A 26,437-nucleotide genomic window follows, 5' to 3' on the forward strand; every position below is an offset into this window, starting at 1 on the left:
ATTAAATTTAATTAAGAACATGCCATAATGATGACACCTGTTGTTTTATTTATCATATTTTAGGAAAAAATGCTGAAAATATCTACTCGTCCTTAATTTATTTTGAGTATAAAACAGACATATATATATATATATATATATATATATATATATATATATATATATAAATATATATAATATATACATATAATATATACATACTCACAAAACCACATACCCATTGTCATGCCATGTTGTTTATTGCACAAGTTTATAGTGCATAAGAATATTATGCCAGGAGACTGCATAGCGGTATCAACAAGTGCAATAAATAACATACCAAAACTCAGGTATGTGATTCTGTATTTATTACATACCACCTTTGTATATTATGATTAAAAACATTTAATTAAATAACACAACTTACATTGTCTGGAAAGTTAGTTGAATTTTGTGGAACTTGTGTAATGCTGAGTGTCCTAGCTAGGAACATGTCATTCCTGGCTAGGGACATGACATCATTCGGGTAAATGTACTACTTGCGCAAAAAAAATTATCGCACATAAATTAGGTTCATTAAAATAATGTTATTGCACGGTCAGAACTGTATTTATGACTATAGTAAGATTAAATGGGTATGTAATAAATTGATTTCTTCCATGTTTATGTGGAACATTGTGAACTGGTGTTGGAGAGTACAGGTTAACTTGATTTTATAATATGTTAGTCTTTATTTCTATCTTGTACTAGGCCCATTCAATGAAAGAATCATAGCTAAGGTTAATTGTAGTGACACACGTAAGCATTACAACTGTTCTAGAAAGCAATCTTATGGTAGTCGTAAATGACCCTTTAGCGATTAAAATATTTTGTGCAATAGTTAAATAATTTGTTGGTTACCAACTATTCAGGACATCTCAGATATATTTGTTGGTATCTGGCATCCACAAAGTTACTTCACTAGTTTATTGCTTACAACTGCCTCGTATCAATTTAAAAATTTCACAGTAATTTATGACGACAATAAGCTTCGTCACATTGTGGAACAGGCTGACTATCGTAGAAAACATTTCTGTCGAAATGTTAGGTATTTATGACAGTAGTAGTGCTAAGATCTTTTTGTGGAATGAGGCCCTGGAAACTAAACTGGTGCAACTTTTCTTTAATTTTTTAACAAAATAAAATAAAAGTGTCAATCAAATGGAAACTGCTCGTTTGTTGTGTGTTAATGAATAGTTTCAGGCAGAGCTGGTTTATCCTAATAGCACATACAGCACATGCTATGGGCCTCACCTTCAGGGGACATTTTTTCCCTCTCCCCAAGGGGGTTGCAAAATATATATCCTGGGAAGGGGGTTCCACTGTTATTTGTGTTACAAGGTGTTAAAAACTGTACTTGAAATGCCAATATATGAAAAATATTGAACACCAACACTTAACTGTTGGGGTCAAAATTGTATTTGCAGATTGTACAAAGAGACTTTTAAGAGTGTAAGAGACCATAAAGCCATATTTATTCAAGGGTTCAAGGTGCCCTCAAAATGTTCAAGTGCCCTTTTTGTTTGTATAAAAATTGTTTTGCACTGTAAGCCATCCCAAGTTGTTTCTACATGTGAGGCTTGATGGTCCTGTATGCAAGATATAGTCTTTACTGTTATATGCAGTAGACTAAAAAGTAGGTCACAGTAACCTAGTAATAGTACGCAACACACCACCATCCCAGGTTGTTCCTACATGTGGGGTTTGATGGTCCTGTATGCATCTATGCAAGATATGGTCTGGACATGGATTTACTGTTATGTGCAACAGACCGTGAAAAGTAGGTCATATTGACCTAGTAATAGTACGTGACACATCATCATCCCAAGTTGTTCCTACATGTGACGTTTGATGGTCCTGTATGCAAGATATGGTCTGGATAAGAATTTACTGTTATATGCAGCTGACTGAAAAGTAGGTCACAGTGACCTAGTAATATTACGTGACACACCACCATACCAGGTTGTTCCTACATGTGAGGTTTGATGGTCCTGTATGCAAGATATGGTCCGGACAAGAAAAAGTTAACATACATTTAAAATATCTAACAGGCCTAACACTTATTCAGAGCTCAGGGTTGTAACTAACTGCAAAAGTGCCTTTTTTTTGGTATCCTGTCTGTTTAGCTGTGCCCTTATTTTAATTTTTTTAATTAATTAAAAAATGTTTTATTGCATTGTACATTAGGTACAGATCGGAGGCTTAATTCACAAATGTAGTATTTGTTTGCACTGTGAAATCACAAAGTTGCAAGAGTTTAGATTTAGATCTCTGTAGCTCTTTCCTGAATTGTATACGCTTCTAGTAAAAGTTAGTTTGTTTTGTTAAACAACATCGTTAGAGCACATTGATTAAACATTTGGTAATTTTCAATATAATCTTTGAGAAGAAACCCACTACATTTTTTCAATTGTTAGCAAGGGCTCTTTTATAAGCACCATCCAACAGACAGGATAGCACATACCACAGCCTTTGATATACCAGTTGTAGTTTACTAGCTAGAATGAAAAATAAAAGGTATTTGCAATGACAATGAAACTGTGGTCTTTTTAATCTTGTTTATTTGTACATACACTTACAATTTGCTAAGATAAGAAATCTGATAAAAAAAACAAACAAATCACTTTCACAGTATAGCACAACAGTGTATATTTGTACCAAAACTTGGTAGAGAGGCATACAAAACACTATAAAATCATCAAAACAAAGTATGTCATTGCCATAACATTTTTTTTTTTTAAAGTACATAAATTTTAGTTGAGAATTACCCTTCTATCTAGATAGAGAAGTTAGAGGTTTTTTGTTTAACGACACCACTAGAACACTTTGCTTTATTAGATGTCAAACATTTGGTAATCCTGACAGTCATCAGAGGAAACCCGTTACATTCTTCCATTAACAGCAAGAGATCTTTTATTTGCACTTTCCCACAGACAAGAAATCACATACCACGGCTGGAACGAATAAAACCCCTAATCAGCTGAATGGATCCACTGAGGTGGTTCGATCCTGTGATGCAAACACCTCAGGCAAGCACTCAACTGACTGAACTAAATCCAACCCAGTCAAGGTGGAAAATGCCCCAAAAAATTCTTCTCTAAACACCCCCCGCCCCTTCCCCCTCCAACTATACCCCTAATTATTTTAGGCTAGGAATAATTTACTTCTAGGGGCTGTTATAAAAGTACTTAATACAAACTATAACATTTTTTATGCACACCCCTACACCCCCTTACATTACAGCTTCATTTATTATCAAATGTTTATTGTGGTTTGAGAATATTTTATTTTTCATGATCGTTTATCGGATTATAATGAATACAAAATCTGGGTGATCCAAACATTAAACGTCACACATTGTGATATATAAGATATATGAATTACAATGGAGGACATTCATTTTATTCTACTATATTACATTTATTGATACTAAAGGCAGACATTTGATGTTTAGAAGCAAAAATTCTGTTATTTCAAGATGCATTACTCACTTTGTATAGAAGTTTGTAATTCAAAATGGGCCTCTGAAACTTGCAAGAACAATTGTTTTGTTAAGGCATTGTCTTTTTTAATATAAACAGACCTCAAAATTGCAAGAATGGTAATTTTATTTGTGTGTGGTTAATGCAAGTCCATTTTTGTGCAACCCATTTTTTATTTCTGACTCAAAATTAGGAAACTGGTTACCGCAGCTGAAATTGTAATTATGTAACCCATAAATAGTTTACAAAAACTTTCCATTCTCAGAAGCTTGTAAATATTTACCAACATAATCACTTTGCAAGACATACTTTCTTTAAATAAACTTTACTGAAAGGACTATCCTAAAGTTATAGATACTGTAACATGTTTTTCACTAATGTTGCCTTCTTTAATTATTAAAATTGCAATATTCATCTTGTTTCGTTAAAATATAAATATTTGAATATTCAATGCATATCTGGTAGGGCTTTCACAAGTCCAACATATTGGACTTGAGTACTCGAAGGTCAAACTCGACCCGGATCCGAGTACCCGACATACTACATAATGAGACTAAGGAATATAGTAGATTAAAACAGCATTTTGTGTCTCAATTCCAGCACTGAACATGGATGCCAGATCATGCCATTGTATTGCATTCCACATATTCAACCTTTGTTTTCCCTTCATGTCTCATAGCCCTATAATGTAACCGGTGGCAACCATATGTCAAAATGACATATAAAATATAATTAAATGAGAGTGCTCATCCTTGCACCGGTACTCCAGTCTTGCCAGACTCTGCTTGTGCATGAGTACTCGAGTACTCATGGAGACCCTAATATCTGGTCATTCTAATGTTTGCCTACAACAACTTCAAAGTATTAATTTTGTTTTCATTCCAACCACCAAACAAAAATTGAAATAATTAGGTCAAGAATAATCCTGAATGTATTTATTTATTTATACAATAATTGTTTTTATTTTGAACTGCTAATACGTTTAATTACCATAGCCGGATGTATTATATGTAATGAAATTAATCCACTGTATTTCAATGGCTTCAAACTCGGGATAGTCCCACAGACATGTATGTATGCACATTACAATACATTGAAAACATTTAGTGCTGAATTTACAAAGCCTGGTTTGGATTTACACACGTGTAATTACATACATTTACAATGATTAAACACCTGTGTTTAAGAAAAATTGGCTTTGTAAATTCAGACTTTAGTGTTACAGTAATATATATTTTATTCAACAAACATTTATTTATATATGTACTTTGCAATACATACTTTGGTAAGCTGACATTAACGAGACATTCAGCAAAGAAAATCTTAACTAAATTCTGTTTTAAAATAATTAGAGTAGTTTTGAATATAATAAGTAACTATTTAAAACAAATCAACAGGAAAACAAAATAAAACACTGATTTTCGTAATAGTTCCTTAAAGTTTAACATATGCACCAATACAATGACATACTAACATGTTAACATCATAAACAAAAGAATGATATGGCACCAATGAAACCAGCACTAATTAACAATAAAAAACAGAACAACACAATATATAAAAATATTATTAAAACTAATTATATACAATAAAAAAACTAATTATCTTAATGCATAAACAGCACAATTTAAATACTAACATAGATCAAACATTTATCAAAGAAATCAATAACATTACATTGATAACATGAATGTGACCTTTTCATATATTCACAAATATCCATCAATTTTGGAATTCACCGGATGTAAGCAGACATTAAAATAGCACAATTAGAGCAAAGTTCACTATTGCCTTAACCAGCACTGAAACAACAACAAATAAAGAAACTACAGATAACGAATGAACAGTGGAAATCCCAAGGGTGTAACCCTAGATGCAGGCATGCTGAATGGTACCAACAAACTCACCATATATAGTCAGGGTTAAAAATGAGAAGTCAAAGTGACGTGGCAGAGGCAAAGGGCGACTACAAATTTTACAAAGATAAGACTGCCGTGCAAACATCAATTAAAACAAAATGGGACGAATGTACAAAGTCAGTTTATCTTACATACATGTAACTACATACATTTACAATGCTTAAATATCTGTGTCCAGGAAAAATAAACTTTGTAAATTCAGGCCAATATGATTGTGTTTCTTTCAAACATAAAATATATTATATATTATAAATGCTTAATGCAATCATTTGATAAGGAAGGAAATGTTTTATTTAACGACGCACTCAACACATTTTATTTACGGTTATACAGCGTCGGACATATGGTTAAGGACCACACAGATATCAAGGGAGGAAACCCACTGTCACCACTTCATGAGCTACTCTTTTTGATTAGCAGCAAGGGATCTTTTATATGCACCATCCCATAGACGGGATAGCACATACCACAGCCTTTGGTGTACCAGTCGTGATGCACTGGCTGGAGCGAGAAATCAATTTAATAAGAATCAGTGACCATATTTGTTGTAAGTGGCACTGCTGATCTGTATGATTTATACGTTAACTTTCAACCTTGATGATTATTAGTTGTGGAAGTCATTTCCATCACACAAATCACATTAACCCTAACTCATTTAATGAGCTAGATCCTGCTCACTCCACCCCACCCCCAAAACCCCCCACAAAATTAGTAGGGAAATGCCTGATGTTAGCAACTTGTGGCACTTCACTTTCCCATAAATGTCATTTGTAAAGTGAATAATGTTTCTACAGAACTTACTGTCTATTTGGTATTTCTTGAAAAAAATACCTGGCTACAAACTGTAGACCCTTGAACTGTCAACATGGCCTCTTCCAGTTGCTAATGACGTCATTAGCTTTCTAGGTGTTATTTTCACTTGATTCCAGAGAAATTTTTTTATTAACCAATCACAATAAAGAACACACTTTAAACAAAGAAAATATTCCTAACATAGACAACCAATAAAGTACTAGCATACATTCTAACACTATGCTATCAAACAGTTAATTTTATTTGTAACTAAAAAAACAACAACCCCAAAACTAGTGACTAGTAGAATATTTTCAATGACACACTCAATGCTCTGTCAACATAACACAGTAAGTTGTAACAACATGAATTGCACATTGCTATGATCTCAGATTTATGATCCATGTTCTAGTCTAGTGTTAGATGGTAGTTTTCATTAGCAAGGTTTAGTAGGACTACAGTACTGTATGTGATATAACGTGTGACGAGGTAGCCACCTTGGTATGGATATAAATGGTTTGTAAACTATAATAATTATTATATGTTGTGTTTAGTTATTAAATACATAACACCTATGATATTACCCTGCCTATTATTAATTTGATCATCATACACGTATGCTTGTAAATTGCACTAAAAACAGTAATCTGGTTTCATTTCATTTCATTTAATACTTCATTTCTTCACACGAATCACATTAACCCTAACTCATTTAATGAGCTGGATCCTGCACCCCCCTCCTCCCCCCACAAAATTAGTAGGAAAATGCCTGATGTTAGCATCTTGTGGCACTTAACTTTAAAAACATACTAATAAGGCATGGTCATTCAAAATATCACTGTCATAAAAAAAACATGGCAATTACCCGACACATAAATTTGTATAACCCAATACAAACAGCGTAATAGAAATTGTGACACTAAGTGCTTGCATTCAGGAGACAACCATGTGGAGGTTTTAGATTTGCAGGTGCTACTGTCTATTTGATCCCGCAAATGTCATTTGTAAACTGAATCGTTTTTCTACAGAACTTACTGTCTATTTGGTATTTCTTGAAAAAAATACCTGGCTACAATCTAACTGTAAGACCCTTGAACTGTCAACTTGGCCTGTTACAGTTGCTAATGACGTCATTAGCTTTCTAGGTGTTATTTTCACATGATTCCAGAAAATAATGTAATTAACCAATCACAATACAGAACACACTCGCCATCAGTTTATAATTGATCAAAGTACAAGCATGAATTCTAACACTATACTATCTAACAGTCTAACAGTTAATTTTATTTGTAACAAAAAAACATAAACCCGAAACTACAGTGACTAGTAGGATATTTTTCAATGAAACACTCAATGCTCTGTCAACATAACACAGTAAGTTGTAATAACATGAATTGCACATTGCTATGGTCTCAGATTTATGATCTAAGTTCTAGTCTAATGTTAGATGGTAGTTTCCATTAGCAAGGTTTAGTAGTACTACTGTATGTGATATCATAACGTGTATGTTTTGTGAGACGAGGCAGCCACCTTGGTATGGATATAAATGGTTTGTAAACTAATAATTTTATATTGTGTTTAGTTATTAAAAACATAACACATATGATATTACCCTGCCTATTATTAACTTGATTATTATACATACATGCTTGTAAATTGCACTAAAAACAGTAATCTGGTTTCATTTCACTTCATTTAATACTTCATTTCTTATGTTCAGTTAAGATTTAAGCACATTGTCGTGGACACATCACATCCATTTGGGAGATCTGATTAGTTGTTAGTACACTGTGAAACCCCTCTAAACCAGACACCCTCAAGACCAAGTAAAATGCCTGGTATTAAGAAGTATCCCATTTAGAGAGGTTAAGTTCTGTATTATATTACATACCTACTGGTATTCAATCTTACTATAGTGATAAAGATATTTTGAAACCGTGTGATAAATTTATTTTGTATCGCACATGTGTAATATGGACCGGAATTTTTAAATGGAGAATTCCCTTCTTATTTTTTTTACTGCAGTTAGCACCTTTTATTTGCTGATGTCATATATGATTTACAAATGACGTCACATCATATTTGAAACATTACACAAGGCTGCCGCAGAGTATGATTCTTAGCATTAAGTAAATCCATGAAAGGAGTTTTGATAATAGATTTAACAAAGTGTTATGACGTTAAATTAAAAACTGTGTTTATAAAACATAAAAGAAGGTATGTAATAAATGCAGAACTTCACATACATTGTTTTCGCTTCCTATTTACTGCACAAGTTTATTTTGCGAAAGAACATACTTTCATGCAATAAATAGGAAGCGAAAACAACATATGTGAAGTTCTGCATATATATTACACATTTAAATGACAGGTCTCTGGTATGAGCTCGATATAAATTTATAATGTCATTACATAAGTTTACAGTAAATCTATTTTGTATATTAAAAGGCAATATTTCGAAGATACTGACTGTCCAACTTGTAGTATGAATGAAACTGAATTTCATGTACTTTTTTTATGAACAATATACTGATTTAATAAAAGTATATCTTAGATTTCTACTTGAGAACTCATATATATCATAACATATAATGTAATGAGATGATGATAAATCTATTGAATTTTTAAAATATTTTAACTATTCACTTTCTAGCTCTGTTTTTCAAATATGTCCTCCTACTATACAAAAACTAAATAATGTCTGTGAAATTATGCATGTTTCTGTATGTTTAATTGTACTATTATTACTGAATAAACTGTCTGTCAAATTATGGGATTACCAGTCTAGTAAGTAAAAACATAACTGTTTCACTTTTCTAAAGTTACAACGATAGTGACAGTTTAATCTCCAAATAAATACATGTATAATTATTTAATTATGTTTTTTAAAATAATATTGTGATTCATCTATGTGACACATATAAGTGAGCAAATGACAAGCATATGTTTAAAATGTCAGTGATATTTATAAAGGTAATTTCATGGTGACATTTTTAGCCAATGTTTTAAAATTCAAATATTTGTATTTTAGTCCATATTGCATCCAAGCATTTTTTGCTGTTAGCTTCATAACAGATGAATAAATAATGCTACTTAATGCTAACATAACAAATTCACAGACTACCTTAAGTAAACTTTGGTGGCCAATTAATTGACATTCACAATTGAAATAAAATTATAATAAATTAAATACCCACCAAAGACAACTAAAAATAGTCTGATGAATTTGAAATGCACCACTTTTATAAAGTCGATATCTGAAATATATGTTACCATAATTAGTCTCATAAGTTTATTTTATGGTAAGAGTAAAACAATGAATACACTGGCTGCACCCAGTCCCATGACACTGAACAGACTGGTCTTAAAATGAGGTACACATTTGTTTAAAACAATCAATACACAAATAAATAAATGAAATATACACATGTAGCCCAACATATCGAGGACTTACAATTAAAACAGGTTATTTCCACAATTTTCATACATATTTACAAGAAAACAGGTTTCAATGTTTTAAAAATTCAGAAAAAACTGAAAAGAAAGCAATTTTCTTTTCACAAATTATAAACCTTTGCATCACTAGTATTTTATATGTATAGAAGGTGACATTAAAAAAAAGAAAAGAAACAAGGGCCATAACTCTGTCAAAAATGGGCAAATCCCCACAAAAGTCAAACTTGATCTGTAACTACTGGCTGGGTCAAAGTTCAAGGTGCACCTAACTTTTTATAGACCAGTTAATACCACAAGTTCTGCCATTGGTGATAAATGTGACATTGTTTGTTGTGATAATATTTTGTTTCATCCGGCCAGTAAATTACTGTAATTTAATTTTATTGTACCAGCTACCATTGTGCTTGAAACGTGTAGTTTGACAATTTTTGTGCAGAACTAGGGTAGTCACACATATGTAGAAATTAGCAGCTTAACCACTTATTATTTCCAATATACTTTATGGGGCAGAGGTGGTAATATTTATATCCATGGTATATGTTGGTTGATACGCTGCATGTAGGAGTTTTAGCCATATATTACTAATGTTGTGTATGGGATTTGATTTTGTGGTATACACCCTACTTGATAAAGATATCCACAATATTTTGGCTTAATATCTTGAGGCATTGCAAAAACAAAAAGTCTGGAAACTATATGTAGGACAGACAGACTCACAGACAAACACATGTAGACAAAACCTATCTACAGGACCCTTCAGTTCGACTAAGTGGGAATTAAAAATATGAAATTGTGGACTATAATGTGAAATAGTGGACCATTGATTTAAAAATAGTGGACTACTGATGTGAAATAGTGGGCTACTGATGTGAAATAGTGGGCTACTGATGTGAAATAGTGGACTATTAATGTGAAATGGTGGACTATTAATGTGAAATAGTGGACTATTAATGTCAAATAGTGGGCTATTCTCATTTTCAAAGTGGACATAACCAGTTCTAATTGCCAGACCTTGATATAACGGTACAGATGATCCACCAAATCATCTTCGACATTTTGATTTTGTGCTCAAGAAAGTACTACAAAGTCAAGTAACTTGTCACACTACTGTCGGTCAGTGCAGACATCTCGCCGAGTGTGCGGCGGAAACTTTCCCGTTTCCAGCCATATATGAAGGAGTTGAGAAATCCCTGCAACGGTCCAAACAGTGCCTGAATGTAAAAAACAAAAAATAAATTATAAGATAAATGCTGTTATCAGACATTCAACAACATTTAATGCAGTTTTAATAGCCACCATCTGTAGTTTTAATAATCTTATTTTTGTAATAGTCAATTACATCAACATTTTCAGTTGTTAGAGTTTATTTAGTCATAATTTCCAGTTCTAACAATTAAAGGTCTGTTAGCAATGCTATAAATAAAACACCATTTGTCAAATAACATAAACTCCAAACTGATGCAATGCCCAGTCATTCAAGACATTAATAACTATTAATAAAAAAAAATAAAGATATAAGATATAATAACATAAAAAGATTTATCGGTAAATGTGGGTATAAAAGCCACAACACAATCTGAACAAAACTTTATATTTTAGCCTGAACACTGGAGAAAACTTGAGTGTTTTCTCTTTTATAGATACATTACCTGTCCTCAAACAAGTGCACCTCCCCCCCACGCAAGTGGTCTGGTCCGAACATCCCAACAGCCAATGGGATGGCCTAAATTCTTCTACTGCATACTGCTCTCTAGTTCCGGTCACATGACTGTAACTTCCTTCTTTTTCCCTGAGCACATCGCACGGAGAACAGGAAGCGGGGAGGCCCGGGCGGGATGAATCTTGAGGACAGGTAATGTATCTATAAAAGAGAAAACACTCAAGTTTTCTCCATTTCTATAGACATTACCTGTCCTCAAACAAGTGCAGCATTCAACAGATGGTGGTGGGTGCCGAGATCCGTAGATGCTTGTGAAAACTCCCCAACCGGAAACAGGCTGACTAGTGGAAGAATAAGGCCAACCTTGGTAAACCCTCATCCTAGGGATGCCCGTCACAGACCAATGCAGGTGATGTTAGTAACAACAACCAGAATGGTGGCATCCGTCAGCAGTGGCAGGTACGGCTCCTAGAACACATGGACCAGGAGACGGAAGCCACATCTCATGCAGGTTCTGACAGGGTGGGAAGACGTAGCCACCAGGGATGCAGGTGTTAGGTAACCCTCACGTATTGAAGTGTTATAGTTTTTCAATAACAAGCGACAACCTAATGAGGTGCATCCGTCAGAACATTGAACAAAACAAGACCCCCGAGTGTTTTCTGTCTAGTACACCAAAGATCTGTTAGTCCAATAACGACAACCAATAACCACATGCAGTGCAGGGTAAAGGTTATCGAGACAAAAGTTCCGGCACCAGTACGTGAACTGTGCAAAAGAACAAAAGTCTAAGCAATCCTCATCTGTCGATTCGATGGACATCTCGGTATGCAGCCCAGAATCAGACAGACATCAACGGCGACGAGGACGGCTTGTATTCAACAGAGTCTGTGCAGCAACAACCGGACCCAGATGATGGAACCCCTCAACGTCTTCTGTGGAGACATCCCTCAGATAATAGTTGGCGAAGATGGAGTCCGTAGCCCAGAACCAACCAGTGATAATGTGCTGAATGGGTGTGTTGCAGTGCAGGGACATCGTGGCAGCCAAGGAGCACGGAGTTCATGCGGATTAGAAGCAGACGGAGCAGGTAAACCCTCCTTCTGATAGGCGGTCAGGATAGAAGACCGGATCCAGGTGGCCACCGTGTTCTTGGTAAGATCCCTCAACCGACTCTGGTTACAGGAAAGGAAAAGTCTTTTGCGATGTTGTCGAAAAGATCTGGTCCTCTCGATGTACTGGTGCAGGGCTCTGACAGGGCACAACGCCAAGTCCTCAACGTCCGCCGGACCAACAATAGAGGAGAGGGCCTGCACAACATACGAACGAGGCGCTTGGTCTGGTAACTGATTCTTTGCAACAAAGTTCATGAGTAACCCCAAGTTGACTGCACGCCGATCTCGGTGAAAAACGTACCAAGTCTACATCAAGAGCATGGAGTTCTGAGACATGGACAGCCGTGGCAAAACCGAGTAAAAACACCGTCTTCCGCGTCAAGTCTTGCAGGGAAGAGGATTCGATCGGCTTATAAGGTGCGGTCGATAATGCTCGTAACACCAGATTCAGGTCCCATCTTGGTGGCCGAAACCGGTGTACTTGATCTTCAAGGCGAAACCCTTTGATCATCTTATGGATCTCAGGAATACCCGATAACTTCGTTCCAGTAGTGACATCACGAACAGTAGCGATGACCGAAACGTACCCAGCGATGGTAGACCCCTTCAATCGTAAAGTGGTCCGCAGATACAGCAAAAAACCCAGCAAGACGAGGTATTTGAATCGTCTGAGGGTTGAGTTTTTTTGCCGGACACACCATCGGTGAAGACAAAGCCATCTTACGTTGTAAGCCGCAGTAGTAGATGATCTGTGCGCTTTCAAAATGGCCGCCGTAGACTGTGAAGAAAAACCTTTCTTCCTCAAACTCCACGCGTGCAGTTGGACAACTGCGGATGTGGATGGTATAGTCTTGACGTGGGATGCAGCAACAGATGATCCCAGTCTGGCAGCGATAAAGGATGTGGATCGGCAAGACGTATTAGATCTGGATACCACATCCTGGATGGCCACATCGGAGCAATGAGTAACAGGCGACAATGGTACAGCTGAAACCTCTGAAGCACCCTTGGAAGGAGGATTGGTGGAGGAAAAGCGTATGCGTCCATCTGTTCCCAGTTTATGGCCAATGCGTCGAGATCCAGAGCTTCGGGATCTGGCACCAGAGACACGTAAACCCTCAGCTGATGGTTGAATCGTGTGGCGAAAGGATCGATGTTTGATGTGCAAAGTCTGTCGCACACCCATCGAAACGCTTCGGGATGGAGCATCCATTCCGTCGGATGTGGAGACAACGGCCGAGACAGTGTGTCGACTAGTACATTGGAAACCCCTGGAATATGGCGAGCCCGAAGTTACAACGGAATCTCGTCAACCAGCTTGTAGAGACGATAAGTCAACTGCAGCAGACTGCTGGAGTGGGTTCCGCCCCGACGGTTGATATAAGCCACTGCGGTGGTACTGTCTGTGGCTACCATGAGAGAGGCGCCTGACGGCATCTCTCGCCAATGAAGGATGACGTAACTGCCAACATCTCCAACAGGCTGATGTGTAGATCGGCTTCATCTGTAAACCACAGCCACCAACAGGGACTGGACTGCAAGGCGACTGGTAACCGGATCAGCAAATCTGCGTTATTATACTGAAAGCATGGATTCAGAAACAGACTGGATACCGCGACCTCTAAGCGTCAAATGTTGCGCCAACGTCAAAATTACTCTTGCAATGATACATCATGAAACAGTAATAGAGTGATTCAGGAATCAAGACATCGGAAACAGCAAATGGCGTCCGACACGACAACCGGCAATATAAACAACATTTCATGTAATTAAACGCTTGGAAAGTCAAGCGAAATACGCGAAAAGAACATACGAAAGCTAATGAAAACGAAGGTGAAAAACATTTCACCCAAACACGAATACAAAACCAAAGGTCTTATAAAAAAGTTGACTCCAACAGAGCCAAGCAAAAGGACGTCCAGACCCTTTAGCGAAGAGAAAAAGAAGGAAGTTACAGTCATGTGACCGGAACTAGAGAGCAGTATGCAGTAGAAGAATTTAGGCCATCCCATTGGCTGTTGGGATGTTCGGACCAGACCACTTGCTTGTGGGGGAGGTGCACTTGTTTGAGGACAGGTAATGTCTATAGAAATATAGATGTCATTCCCATCATAACCTGACTAATGAAAAGTTAAAACAGCCAATATTTGATGAATAGAATTCACATATACTGATGAAAAGAAATAAGGAACCACATATTAAGTAGTAACAGCAAATATTGACTGCCACCAAAACCATCATCCATTGTGCCAGGAAGGTAACCATGTTACCAACATTCAACCCCATATTAGTGACATTGAATCTCATATTAGTGACATTCAACCCCATATTAGTGACATTGAATCCCATATTAGTGACATTTAACACTATATTACTGACATTGAATCCCATATTAGTGACATTCAACCCATATTAATGACATTCAACATTATTTAACTGACACTGAATCCCATATTAATGACATTCAACCCCATATTAGTGACATTCAACCCCATATTAGTGGCATTCAACCCCATATTAGTGGCATTCAACCCCGTATTAGTGACATTCAATCCCATATTGTGACATTCAACACTATATTACTGACATTGAATCCCATATTAATGACATTTAACACTATATTACTGACATTCAACCCCATATTAGTGACATTCAACCCCATACTAGTGATATTCAACCCCATATTAGTGACATTCAATCCAACATATATCTTTGTATTTCATACAGGTATACATGTAACTATGCTAGAAGATAATGAACTTTCTCTGGAATGTCATGTGTTCCTTATTTCTGTCCATCAGTATAATATCACACTGTAAAGAATTAAAGTAGTAATACATCACCTGTAAAATGTAAAGCCAGAAAAAGTTTCCCATGTGAAAATCTGAGACAAAAGAGGCAATACCCAAAACTAGAGCTGAAAAATAAAAGTAATACTTTAAATACACATTATACTGTAGGATTCAATGAAACATGACCTGCATAATATACACATCAAGCAAACTATTGTCAAGTGAACAAAATATATTAAAAATGCATGTTACAAATTGTCTCATCTTGGTCAATTCCAAAACACATACATTTATAATAATCTTGCTTTCCACAGAATTTGATATAATAATTTTATGTTTAACCAGTTTGTAAGATGACAGTGTTTGGGTATGGTACTATGGAATTGAAGGCAATCACAGTCAACAGGGGGTATGGGAGGTCTCCCCCAGAAAGAAAATGGATTAAGTTAATGATAAGAGTCATTAAATTTGTCAAAAGGTTAACTTAAAAACATAAAATCTGCAAACAAATTTGGGTATGGTGCCATACCCGTTTTACCCTCTGGCAAAAACCCTGGATGAGGAAAATGAATAATAGTAAAAATGAAAGGAATATTAGTCTATTGACACCTCAGTACATTGCAAACTACAGCTTAATGTCTGACATGTGGTTAGTTCGAAACTTGGTCAAGGAAACGAGAGATGTGCCACTGCTCCTACACACAGGCAACTCCTACCAAAATACAGCAAGAATGTATACTGTAAACCAGCAAAAAATATGTGCTTATAAACTTTGCATTGTTTGCACCCATCCTCTAGTCATGTAATTTATGCACAGGTATTAGTATCATTGCAGATACAGTTGTACAGTTGTTTACAGTATATCAAAGCCATGAAGCATTAGATAGAACAGGGCAGCAGAACCATGAGGCAATGACTGGAATGAAAGGGAGTGACAGCGTTCATACACATGTAGCTTAACCAAATTCCAGGACATATTTCCAAAATTCAAGGACAAAAATAAAAAGAACCACAAAACATTAGCTTTTTCTGTAAGGCAATAAATATAACCCATGCATGCGCACTATAGATAAACTACAAGAAGCCTGTGACAATCAGATTCTGACTTGGGGCCAGATTAAATGTTCGAACCATGACTATAGGAACACGAAAAGAAAGTTTAAAAAATGTCAGCAGTCATCCATTTTTAAACTGACAATATATTTTCAAATTTTCAGGACAAAGTGCAAAAATCACCATAAAACATCTTCCAAAAATTCAAGGATTTTCAATGAATTTAAGGACCCCAGTGTTCTCGCTGTTCCATTTAAGTGGGGTGCCCCGCCCCTCTATTCCATTTTGCTGCCCTCCTTTCACGTTCTCCACCCTCCTTTATTTTCCAGCACCTATCTCTGCTATTTCCAAAGGCACACTTTTTTCCACACAAAAAAAACAACGATCAGTCTTGCACACTGGACATCAAAGGAAACAAGCCGCGTTGTGTACGAAAAAGCAATTGACGAAACATTTACGACAGTTAACAGTATTTTTAACAGCCTCTATTTTGTCCCATATCTGTATCCATTTGTATGTTTAATAGACACAATGAAAGTTGTGTTTTATTTGAGCAATGAAAATATTTTTACGGATTCGGCAATCTCCGATTGAAAAAACCCTCACTTATTTGGCGCCAAATTTGTCACGTGATCAGAACGTTCATTCTGTCTTTTGTTTCCACTAACTATCGTCTGATATTTTGTCCTCCGTTGCAGATATAAATTGGTTGTAACTGATGATTTTTATTTTCTGTCATTTCTGTCATTCTCTTTATTCAGCTGTTCTTTGTAAAATATTGTAAACTTTTCATTTTGGGGGGATATGAACACTTATCAAAACAATGGAAGTAGTAGTGTTTATCATTAAAATCATTTATCTTGAGTGCCAAATAATATATACACCGCCTTTACAAAAACGAAACTACTTTTTATCAGCTGGCGATAATATTTTATCACAGCGATAGATTCATTCGATGAAGATGGAAATGACAAAAGAAATGTATCCGACATTAGGGGATCACTTTACAAAGATCTTTATTGTTTTTCGTATATCTTGAAATCTTTATTAAAAATAATATTAAAACTTTGATCGGTTCAGCAAAACCGGAACTGTCTGTGAATGTCAGACTGATATTATCTTCAGTTCAGTTAAAAGACGAGTCTGCTTGTATTTCATATTTACTTTTTGCACTTTTTTGTAGCCAAAATAAGGAGTATGTCTTTTCACAAGTCTACCAACACACAACAATATGGTAACCAAACTTGCCCCCGCCCCCAACCCCCCTTTTTTTTTCTGTTCTTTTTGCTTTTCGTTTTTTTTTTTTTTTTTTTTTAAGGGTGTGGTGCCGAGCATTGATATATTAATCATCGGCTATTGGATGCCAAGCAATTGATAATCCTGACAAATAGTCTTAGAGAAAAGGATTTTATCACCTATAATTTTCTAATCTTCTAATTTTGGAGTAAACAATTCCCAATCTGAATGTAAATAGTTCCCTTTTTTATTATTTACACATTTTGAAAACAATATGTAACAATCTACAAACACCCTTCCATTCCTTATAATGTTTCATAATACAAAATATATATATATTAATTTGAATAATATAGTTACAGTATTACTCTTTTAAATTCTAACTTTGCTTAATAAAATGTTTTTAAAACGAAAATGAAAATTCCCAATATTTTGTAAAAACAACACTAAAATAGTCCCAAGTCAAAGCCATGGGTGTCAAGTCCAATTTTAGAAATAACACCATGAGAAAACCTGCTACATTTTTCTTTTTAGTAGCATAATTTGCTAAAACAAGTGAGTGTCTTTGTTTGCGTCACTTACTGGGCAGCCAGCAGACGAGGAATGCGGACTGGTAGAGAATGGCTTTTCTAGTGAGGGACCTCTCCTCCTGGTGCTGGTGGACACTCAACAGACCTGCAAGCAAATAGTACAGCAATTAATCTCTGTTTAACTACACCACTAGAGCTAGAATTTTATAAAAATCCACTAGCCATGGGATCAGTGATTTAAAAAATTTACTAGCCATGATTAAAAATTCAGTAGCTCTATTTAAATAAATACAATTTTACTAATAGTAATAATCAGATATACTCTTCAAAAGAAGAAACGCAAAACCACATTGTCGTAACATTTGGAGAATTGATTTAATTATTGAATGGTGAGTCCGATAATTACCAAATGTTGCAGGATTGTTCACAATTCACTCTAGTCCATTGTGAGTAAGTGATAGGACACACCACCAAGGTCAAGGTCATCTGGAGTCAATACCGGGTGTGGCCTCCTCGTGTGTTGACAACTGCCTGGCACCGCCTGCCCATTGAAGCAACCAGAGTACGGATGACGTCCCGGGGGATGGTGTCCCACTCGGCCTGCAAGGCTGCTGCCAGCTCGGGCAGGGTCTGGGGCTGTGGTTGTCGCTGTCGGAGGCGTCGGTCCAACTCGTCCCATAGATGCTCAATTGGGTTCAAATCCGGTGATATCGATGGCCAAGGAAGGACATTAATGTTGTTGTTCTGTAGGAAAGCCGTTGTGAGACGTGCTGTGTGAGGCCTGGCGTTGTCATGTTGGAACACTGCGTTGGCGTTGGCCATAACTGGAACGATGTGTGGCCGGAGGATCTGGTCAATGTAGCCCTGTGCATTCAGGTTGCCCTGCACGTGGACCAGGTCAGTTCTGCCAGTGTGTGAGATGGCTGCCCACACCATGACACTACCCCCGCCGAATCTGTCCACTTCCTGCACGCAGTTTGCCGCATAACGTTCACCACGATGCCTATACACGTGACATCTTCCATCATGACGTCGGAGCAGAAATCGGGACTCGTCACTGAACCACACCTGTCTCCATCGCAGTTGAGGCCATTGTCGATGAATCTGGCACCACTGCAGTCGGAGTCGACGGTGTTGTGGTGTTAAGATGACACCTCGAACTGGACGTCTGGCACGAATTCCTACCTCACGTAGGCGGTTCCGTACGGTCTGGTCGGATATCCTGCGCAAACCTGCTGGTATTGCTGCGGCTGTGGAGGTGGCAGTAGTCAATCGTTCCCGAAGGTGGCGTACCCGGATGTAGCGGTCCTGCCCGGGGGTAGTGACCCGTGGTCAACCGGATCTAGGGAGGTCACGTGTTGATCCATGTTGCTGGTAACGGTCCCACAGTCTGGAGATGGTGCTTGGGGACACATGGAATGCCCTGGCAACGGCCGTACTGGATTCGCCTGCATCTAGTCGGCCGATGGCATTGTTTCTCTGCGGTTCACTGAGACGTGGCATGTCCTGGATTGTCAACTGTCGGCCAGATACAGAGGCCAGGCAAGCGAACACCCTGCACTTTTATACTGTCGGTGTTCATGTTGCACGTGCAGACAACGCACGTGCAGTGGTGACATGGTTTGCACGTGGCTGCATTTTTGCGAATATTCACATTTTGGAACTTTATTGTACAGTAGCTGCGTTTTATCGAATGTAACCGTGGGAATGTGTTTGGGACATGCAATGACCTTATATTCACAAAGCATGAACCGGTAGGAAACATAAAATCGGAGTTATAACCCATTTGTACCCGTTTGCGTTTCTTTTTTTGAAGAGTATATGTCACCTAAAGAAGAAGATAGAGCTTAAAAATCCTTAGATTGGGGGTGGTAAGAGGGGGAAGGATATTCATATTTACAAAATATGTAAATGCAGCATTTGACAAGGTTTTTTTTCACTAGCTGTCTGGCTAGTTATAGTAGTTATTTACTAGCCCAACACTGAATATCACTAGCCATGGGAGTGGGGCTACCATAATCTAGAAGACCTGTGGATATAAAAGATTTGGTAATTGTGGTATGTCCATATTTAGTTTGTTTTAAACCAACACCAAAGTTTGTTTTGTTTAAAGACAACACTAGAGCACACTGATTAATTGATCAACTGCTGTTGGATAACAAACATTTATTAATTGTGACAGATAGGGCTGAATTGACAAAACCTGTTTATGTCTTACACGTGTGTAACTACATACATTTACAATGTTTTAAAAACAAGTGTTCAAGACAAACAGGCTTTGTAAATGTAACCCAGTCTTTAGTCAATATTTAATTTGTCTTAAAGTTTGTTTGCTTTGTTTGTTTTGTTGAACGACACCACTAGAGCACATTAATTTATTAATCATCGGCTATTGGATGTCAAACATTTGGTAATTCAGACAGTCTTAGAGAAGAAACATGCTACATTTTTCCATTAGTAGCAAAAGATCTTTTGTATGCACCATCCCATAGACAGGATAGTACATACCACAGCCTTTGATATACCATTCATGGTGCAGTGGCTGGAGTGAGAAATAGCCCACTGGGCCCACCGACGGGGATTGATCCCAGACTGACCGCACATCAAGTGATTGCTTTACCACTGGGGTATATTCCGTCTCCCGTAGTTTGTTTTAAACTAAATGTTAATATTCTCAACATACCTCGTCTGGCCGAAACTTGTCTGAACACCTTGCTAATGAAGACATACAGTGACTGAAATCAGAATAAAAGTAAAACAATTCAGACTGTATTATACTCAGAGAAACAAATTAGGGTACACTTGGTACTGTAGACCAAATTTAATTCACTACTAGGGTTGTAATGTCTGTATATAATTTAAAGATGTAATATGTTATTGAATGCAAATAATGTGGTCTCCTATTTCTGTCAATCTGTATATAAATAATTCCGACAATAACTAAATTATAAACAATTCTGACAATGACTAAATTTTAAACAATTTTGCAAGTGAAAAAAATACAAATAATTCTGACAGTGACTAAATTATAAACAACTTCAGCACTGACTAAATTTTAAATAATTTTGACAGTGAAAAAATTATAAACAATTCTGACAGTGACTATATAAACGTTTAACTGACATCAAGGGATGGTAATATACAATATTCTTTAAAATTATATAATATACATCAAACATTACTTAATGTGTAAATAAAACAAAAACTAAGATAATAATAATAAAATATAAAATAAAATTACTTTGATAAAACGTAAAGAAGAAACTCACCACATTAATAACAAACACCAGAACAAGGGGTGTCATAAAAACCACCTTGTATGCTACATGCCATGAACTGCCATTCTCTACTAATGTCTGAAAACAATAAAAACATTATTTCGTCATAAAAACCACCTTGTATGCTACATGCCATGAACTGCCATTGTCTACTAATGTCTGAAAACAATGAAAAACATTATTTCGTCATAAAAACCACCTTGTATGCTACATGCCATGAACTGCCATTGTCTACTAATGTCTGAAAACAATGAAAAACATTATTTCGTCATAAAAACCACCTTGTATGCTACATGCCATGAACTGCCATTGTCTACTAATGTCTGAAAACAATGAAAAACATTATTTCGTCATAAAAACCACCTTGTATGCTACATGCCATGAACTGCCATTGTCTACTAATGTCTGAAAACAATGAAAAACATTATTTCGTCATAAAAACCACCTTGTATGCTACATGCCATGAACTGCCATTGTCTACTAATGTCTGAAAACAATGAAAAACATTATTTGTCATAAAAATTATAACAATAAATCAATTTATGTCTAAAAGAGCTTTATAACCGTAATAGCAGCAAGTGTTGTAAAATTAGAAAAACAACACAAATAGTCTTTGAATGTGATTCTGCCCAACACTAGTTTTAGGTATGCTGGATGTATTCATGAACAATTATAAAATTGTGGTATGAGACTATATTTACATTCATTCCACGTCAGTACACATTAAAAAAACATATAGAGAGGTTATTACCAGAATGTTTTTCAGTATCGTCTGTGGCTTGCATAATACATTTTTTTTATTCCTAATATATATTGACGATACACGAGGATAATATCTTTATCATATAATCTCCAGCTTAATATGTGTTTTTGTAAACTGTATAAGCAACTTCAAGTCAGCCATTACCCGATATTCAAATGATGTAAGAATATGTGACGTGGTGTCTTTTGAATGAAAATGACGTCTAACTCGAATGATGTCATTTTGGATATCTTTACATAAAATAAACTAGTGCTTAAAGGCGCTCTGTATTTGAAAATATATACATTTGATTTGTCGCTAAAAGTACTTTATTTAACCATCTACATGTACATAACTAACATAACCCACTTATTACTGATATTTTGTAAAAATAATTGAATTATGTCAACGGTCCATAATTCAGGAAGAAATAACGGCTATTTGGAGCGAAGAGGTGTGATGTATTATTTTTGTAGTCACGTGATGGGCAACCCTCAAATAACCGCAATGTCAAAACGATTTACCAAGCTTGTGTAACGAGAATGCTTGACTGTCCTCTGCGACGTAGGGTAAATAGAAGAAAAAAAATGAAAATAAGTTAATAAAAATTAATGAAAACATATAGTGAATGATAATAAGCTTATACATTAATTTATTTTATTAACAGAAACATGTTAAACGTCGACAATCCCGACTAGTTAGGCCTTTGCATCTATAGGTAAATTTATCGTTAGTCGTACGCAAAAAACTGTAAACATCTAGATCACAAACACCTTCATTTTCCACCTTATTAATATGCAAAATATGCTATAACAGCTGACTTGGAATAGGAATTGTTACATTTTTAAAGAATACTCTGAACTAGACGGTGTTTATATACAATGTGACTATATATACGACGGCTGTGTATATAGCCAGCACGAACGAGGGCTGGCTATATTCACAGCAAAAATGTATATAGGTGGTAAATAAGTATTTGATTGATCCATATTACCGAACCATCTGGAACAGGAGGAATACATACTAAGTACTGTATGAACAGTACGTTTTCTGAACAGAGGAGACGGGGAGGGGGGAGGAGGAGGAGAGAGTATATGAATCTAGCGACCCTTTTGTGAACGGTTTCCATAGACACATGAATAGCGTAATTATTGCCCCTACAGTACTAACAAAAAATTAATAATAAATAAATAAATAAATAAATTTTTTAAATTATCAGCTGCTGAGGTAGATTCTCTGAAAGAGAAACTAACTTAGAACAGTACACATACTATCAACAGGGCTTGAACTTATGAGGCTCCTTACATTAAAAAATTTTAAAGTTATTTTTACCGCATATAAATACACTGTATGACTAAAAGGTTATTTTGCTGTATTTAGTCATATTTCAAATGTGCAAAATTGCAAGGGGCAATAAAACTCAAAATACATATTTTTTACCCACTGCACCGCGACGTGATTTTACCAATATTATAATACATGTAATAATAATAATAATAATAATACACAGTTATTATTATTATTATTATTAGCTTACTACTACCTTTTTGGGGTGGAGGGGCGGTGTTTTATCTAGGGGGGGGGGGGTGGTAGCTATAAAAATGTAAGATTAACGTGCGTGCACACACGCACAAACAACAGTTGAAGCTATGTCTCCATGTGCACGTACATGTATGTGCAAACGAGTGCGTACGCGTATGCGTAATGACTGTCTCCATGTGTGCATAGAAGAATGCGTAATTTTTGGGCCTGATATGTCACAACGTGTAAATTAAGGAAGTGGCCACCAAAATATGAGTAGGGGAACGTTCTAGCCCTTCTGGATGAAGAAGAGGATGACCCTGGGTTCATCCTATCCATCAAAAAAGGAAGGAATATGATGCAGCAATACTTTCGACACTTTAATGGTTTTCATGTTGAACAGACTGAAATCACGAAACGATGCACACAATGTTAGCTTCAAATTTAGTGGGAAATTCACGTAATTTTATGGAATTTACGTGTCCGTACTGCGTGAGCGTAGATAAAAATTTCCTACATGTACCGATTCTGTGCGTAGGTTTTTTTTACGTAGACGCTTACGAATACGCACACATGGATACACCACAATTTAAATACATTGAAGCGAAATTTTAGATACGAACTCGTCCTTGATTCAACTGGGTTCAGTAATAATTAAGCCAACATTTGGATGGTAAAACATGCGACAGTAGGCCCCTATACTGTTTAGTTTTTTTACGCTATACATTAAACCGAATGACCACTGCGAATTAGTCAAAATAATTTTCAAACGTTTAACGAAAAACGACTGACTGGTCGTATGCCACATTGGGGACACTGGAAAACATGTTATCTGTTTTTGAACCAAGCACTATAGCGTTGTAACTGTCTAGACTCTATCCCTGCTAAATCCCACGCACACGCGCCTGATAATAATAATAATAACAATAATAAATGGTGAGTTCATGTTCCGACTGTTTATTATTTTATTTCAGCATATTCGGCTATTTTCGTCATGAAATAATATATTTTTTATTATTTGCCATGTATATATAGCCGGCCCTATACACGGCGGTCGTTTATATAAAATTCAAAAATACATTATACGGTTGTCGTATGTATAGCCTCATGAATACGAGTTTGCTTTGCCGTATTTTTATGACTTTGCACAAGAAGACTTCCAAATTTTAAAATTAAAGCGTACAATGGAATTCCCTCGATCGTAGTTCAATTAAAATGTTTTGGATCATACAATAACTATAATCCACATTTAGAGAAATAAGGCCCCATTAAATCCGTGATTTAGCGCCTTTAATGTCTTTAGTTTTCTGAACACTGGGCAGCTTTCAATGTAACATTGCTATTGAAATGTTTTTGTTTGATGACTGTGAATGCATATGTCAATTATGGAATGTCACCCTAGTATATTTGATTAAATGTCAATAAACCTAGTGCCCTCGGTAACCTCGATTAATTTACATATAATTTACAAAGTTATCAAATTCTTAAAGTATGTGATCTGAAAAATATCATATACTTTGATTGCACTGAACATATAAGACATTATATGATAAATATATATATAGTCTATAAAGGATTCGTCACAAGTATTTTTTAATATGGAAAATATCAACCAAGTGTATGTTAATCGGTATTTGTCGAGGCTCTGCCGAGACATATACTGATTAACTAGACAAGGTTGATATTTTACATCTTAACAAGAGTACATGTGAGAAATTGCATCATCCCATGTTGTTCCTACATATGAGGTATGATGGTCCTGTAAGCATCTGTATGCAAGATATGGTTCGGACAAGAATTTACTGTTATGTGCAGTAGACTGTGAAAGTAGGTCACAGTGACCTAGCAATAGTATGCGACATACTGCCATCCCAAGTTGTTGATACATGTGAGGTTTGATGGTCCTGTATGCATTTGCATGCAAGATATGGTCTGGACAAGGATTTACTGTTATGTGCAGTAGACCATGAAAAGTAGGTCATAGTGACTAGTAATAGTACGCGACACCTCCATCCCAAGTTGTTCCTACATGTGAGGTATGATGATACTGTATGCATCTGTATGCAAGATATGGTCTGGATACGGATTTCCTGTTATGTGCAGTAGACCATGAAAAGTAGGTCACAATGACCTAGTAATAATATGCGACATACCGCCATCCCATGCTGTTCCTACATGTGAGGTCGGATGATCCTGTATGCATCTGTATGTAAGATATGGTCCAGACAAGAAAACATTAACAGACAGACATACTGACTGACGGACAGACATAATACAACCCATCATAGACGGGCATATAAAAAACAAGAGTAGCGAATTTGATTGATCCTATAACACTTCTAGAATAACATTTTAATTCAATTTTTAGTAAATCACAGTACTAAAGTCCCCACCATCAGTAATATGACGTCATCACGATTAACCGGCCTCGGTGGCGTCATGGTTAGGCCATCGGTCTACAGGCTGGTAGGTACTGGGGTCAGATCCCAGTCGAGGCATGGGATTTTTAATCCAGATACCGTCTCCAAACCCTGAGTGAGTGCTCCGCAAGGTTCAATGGGTAGGTGTAAAACCACTTGCACCGACCAGTGATCCATAACTGGTTCAACAAAGGCCATGGTTTGTGCTATCCTGCCTGGATTACCAGACACATTGCTTACTTTGATGTCTGCCCTCATTGTGACTTATGTCAAAAATAAATCCAGTAGTCAAAAGGTCAAATTGAAAACACAAAATTGCAACACTTCAATGTTCTTGTGTCTATTTCACATAATGACTTAAAACACATTTTATTAGGTCTTTGCACATTGCATTTTTTTCCCCCACTTCTAACAGGCCTATAT

General features: G+C 36.3%; 1 protein-coding gene across 1 annotated transcript in view; it reads right to left on the minus strand.

The window, feature by feature from the left end:
* Positions 1-10,000: 10,000 nt before the first annotated feature.
* Positions 10,001-26,437, minus strand: part of LOC121369176 (transmembrane protein 116-like) — a 35,597-nt gene continuing 19,160 nt past the window's right edge. Inside the window, exons 9-13 of the mRNA XM_041494090.1 lie at positions 21,323-21,409; positions 20,737-20,788; positions 18,106-18,198; positions 15,286-15,359; positions 10,001-10,878 (exon numbers count right to left, since the gene is read on the minus strand). Of these exons, the coding sequence (XP_041350024.1) occupies positions 10,747-10,878; positions 15,286-15,359; positions 18,106-18,198; positions 20,737-20,788; positions 21,323-21,409 (438 nt within the window). The 3' untranslated portion in view covers positions 10,001-10,746. The remainder of the gene's footprint in view (positions 10,879-15,285; positions 15,360-18,105; positions 18,199-20,736; positions 20,789-21,322; positions 21,410-26,437) is intronic.

Source organism: Gigantopelta aegis, chromosome 3, assembly GCF_016097555.1.
Source record: "Gigantopelta aegis isolate Gae_Host chromosome 3, Gae_host_genome, whole genome shotgun sequence".
In the NCBI taxonomy this organism is placed as follows: domain Eukaryota; kingdom Metazoa; phylum Mollusca; class Gastropoda; order Neomphalida; family Peltospiridae; genus Gigantopelta; species Gigantopelta aegis.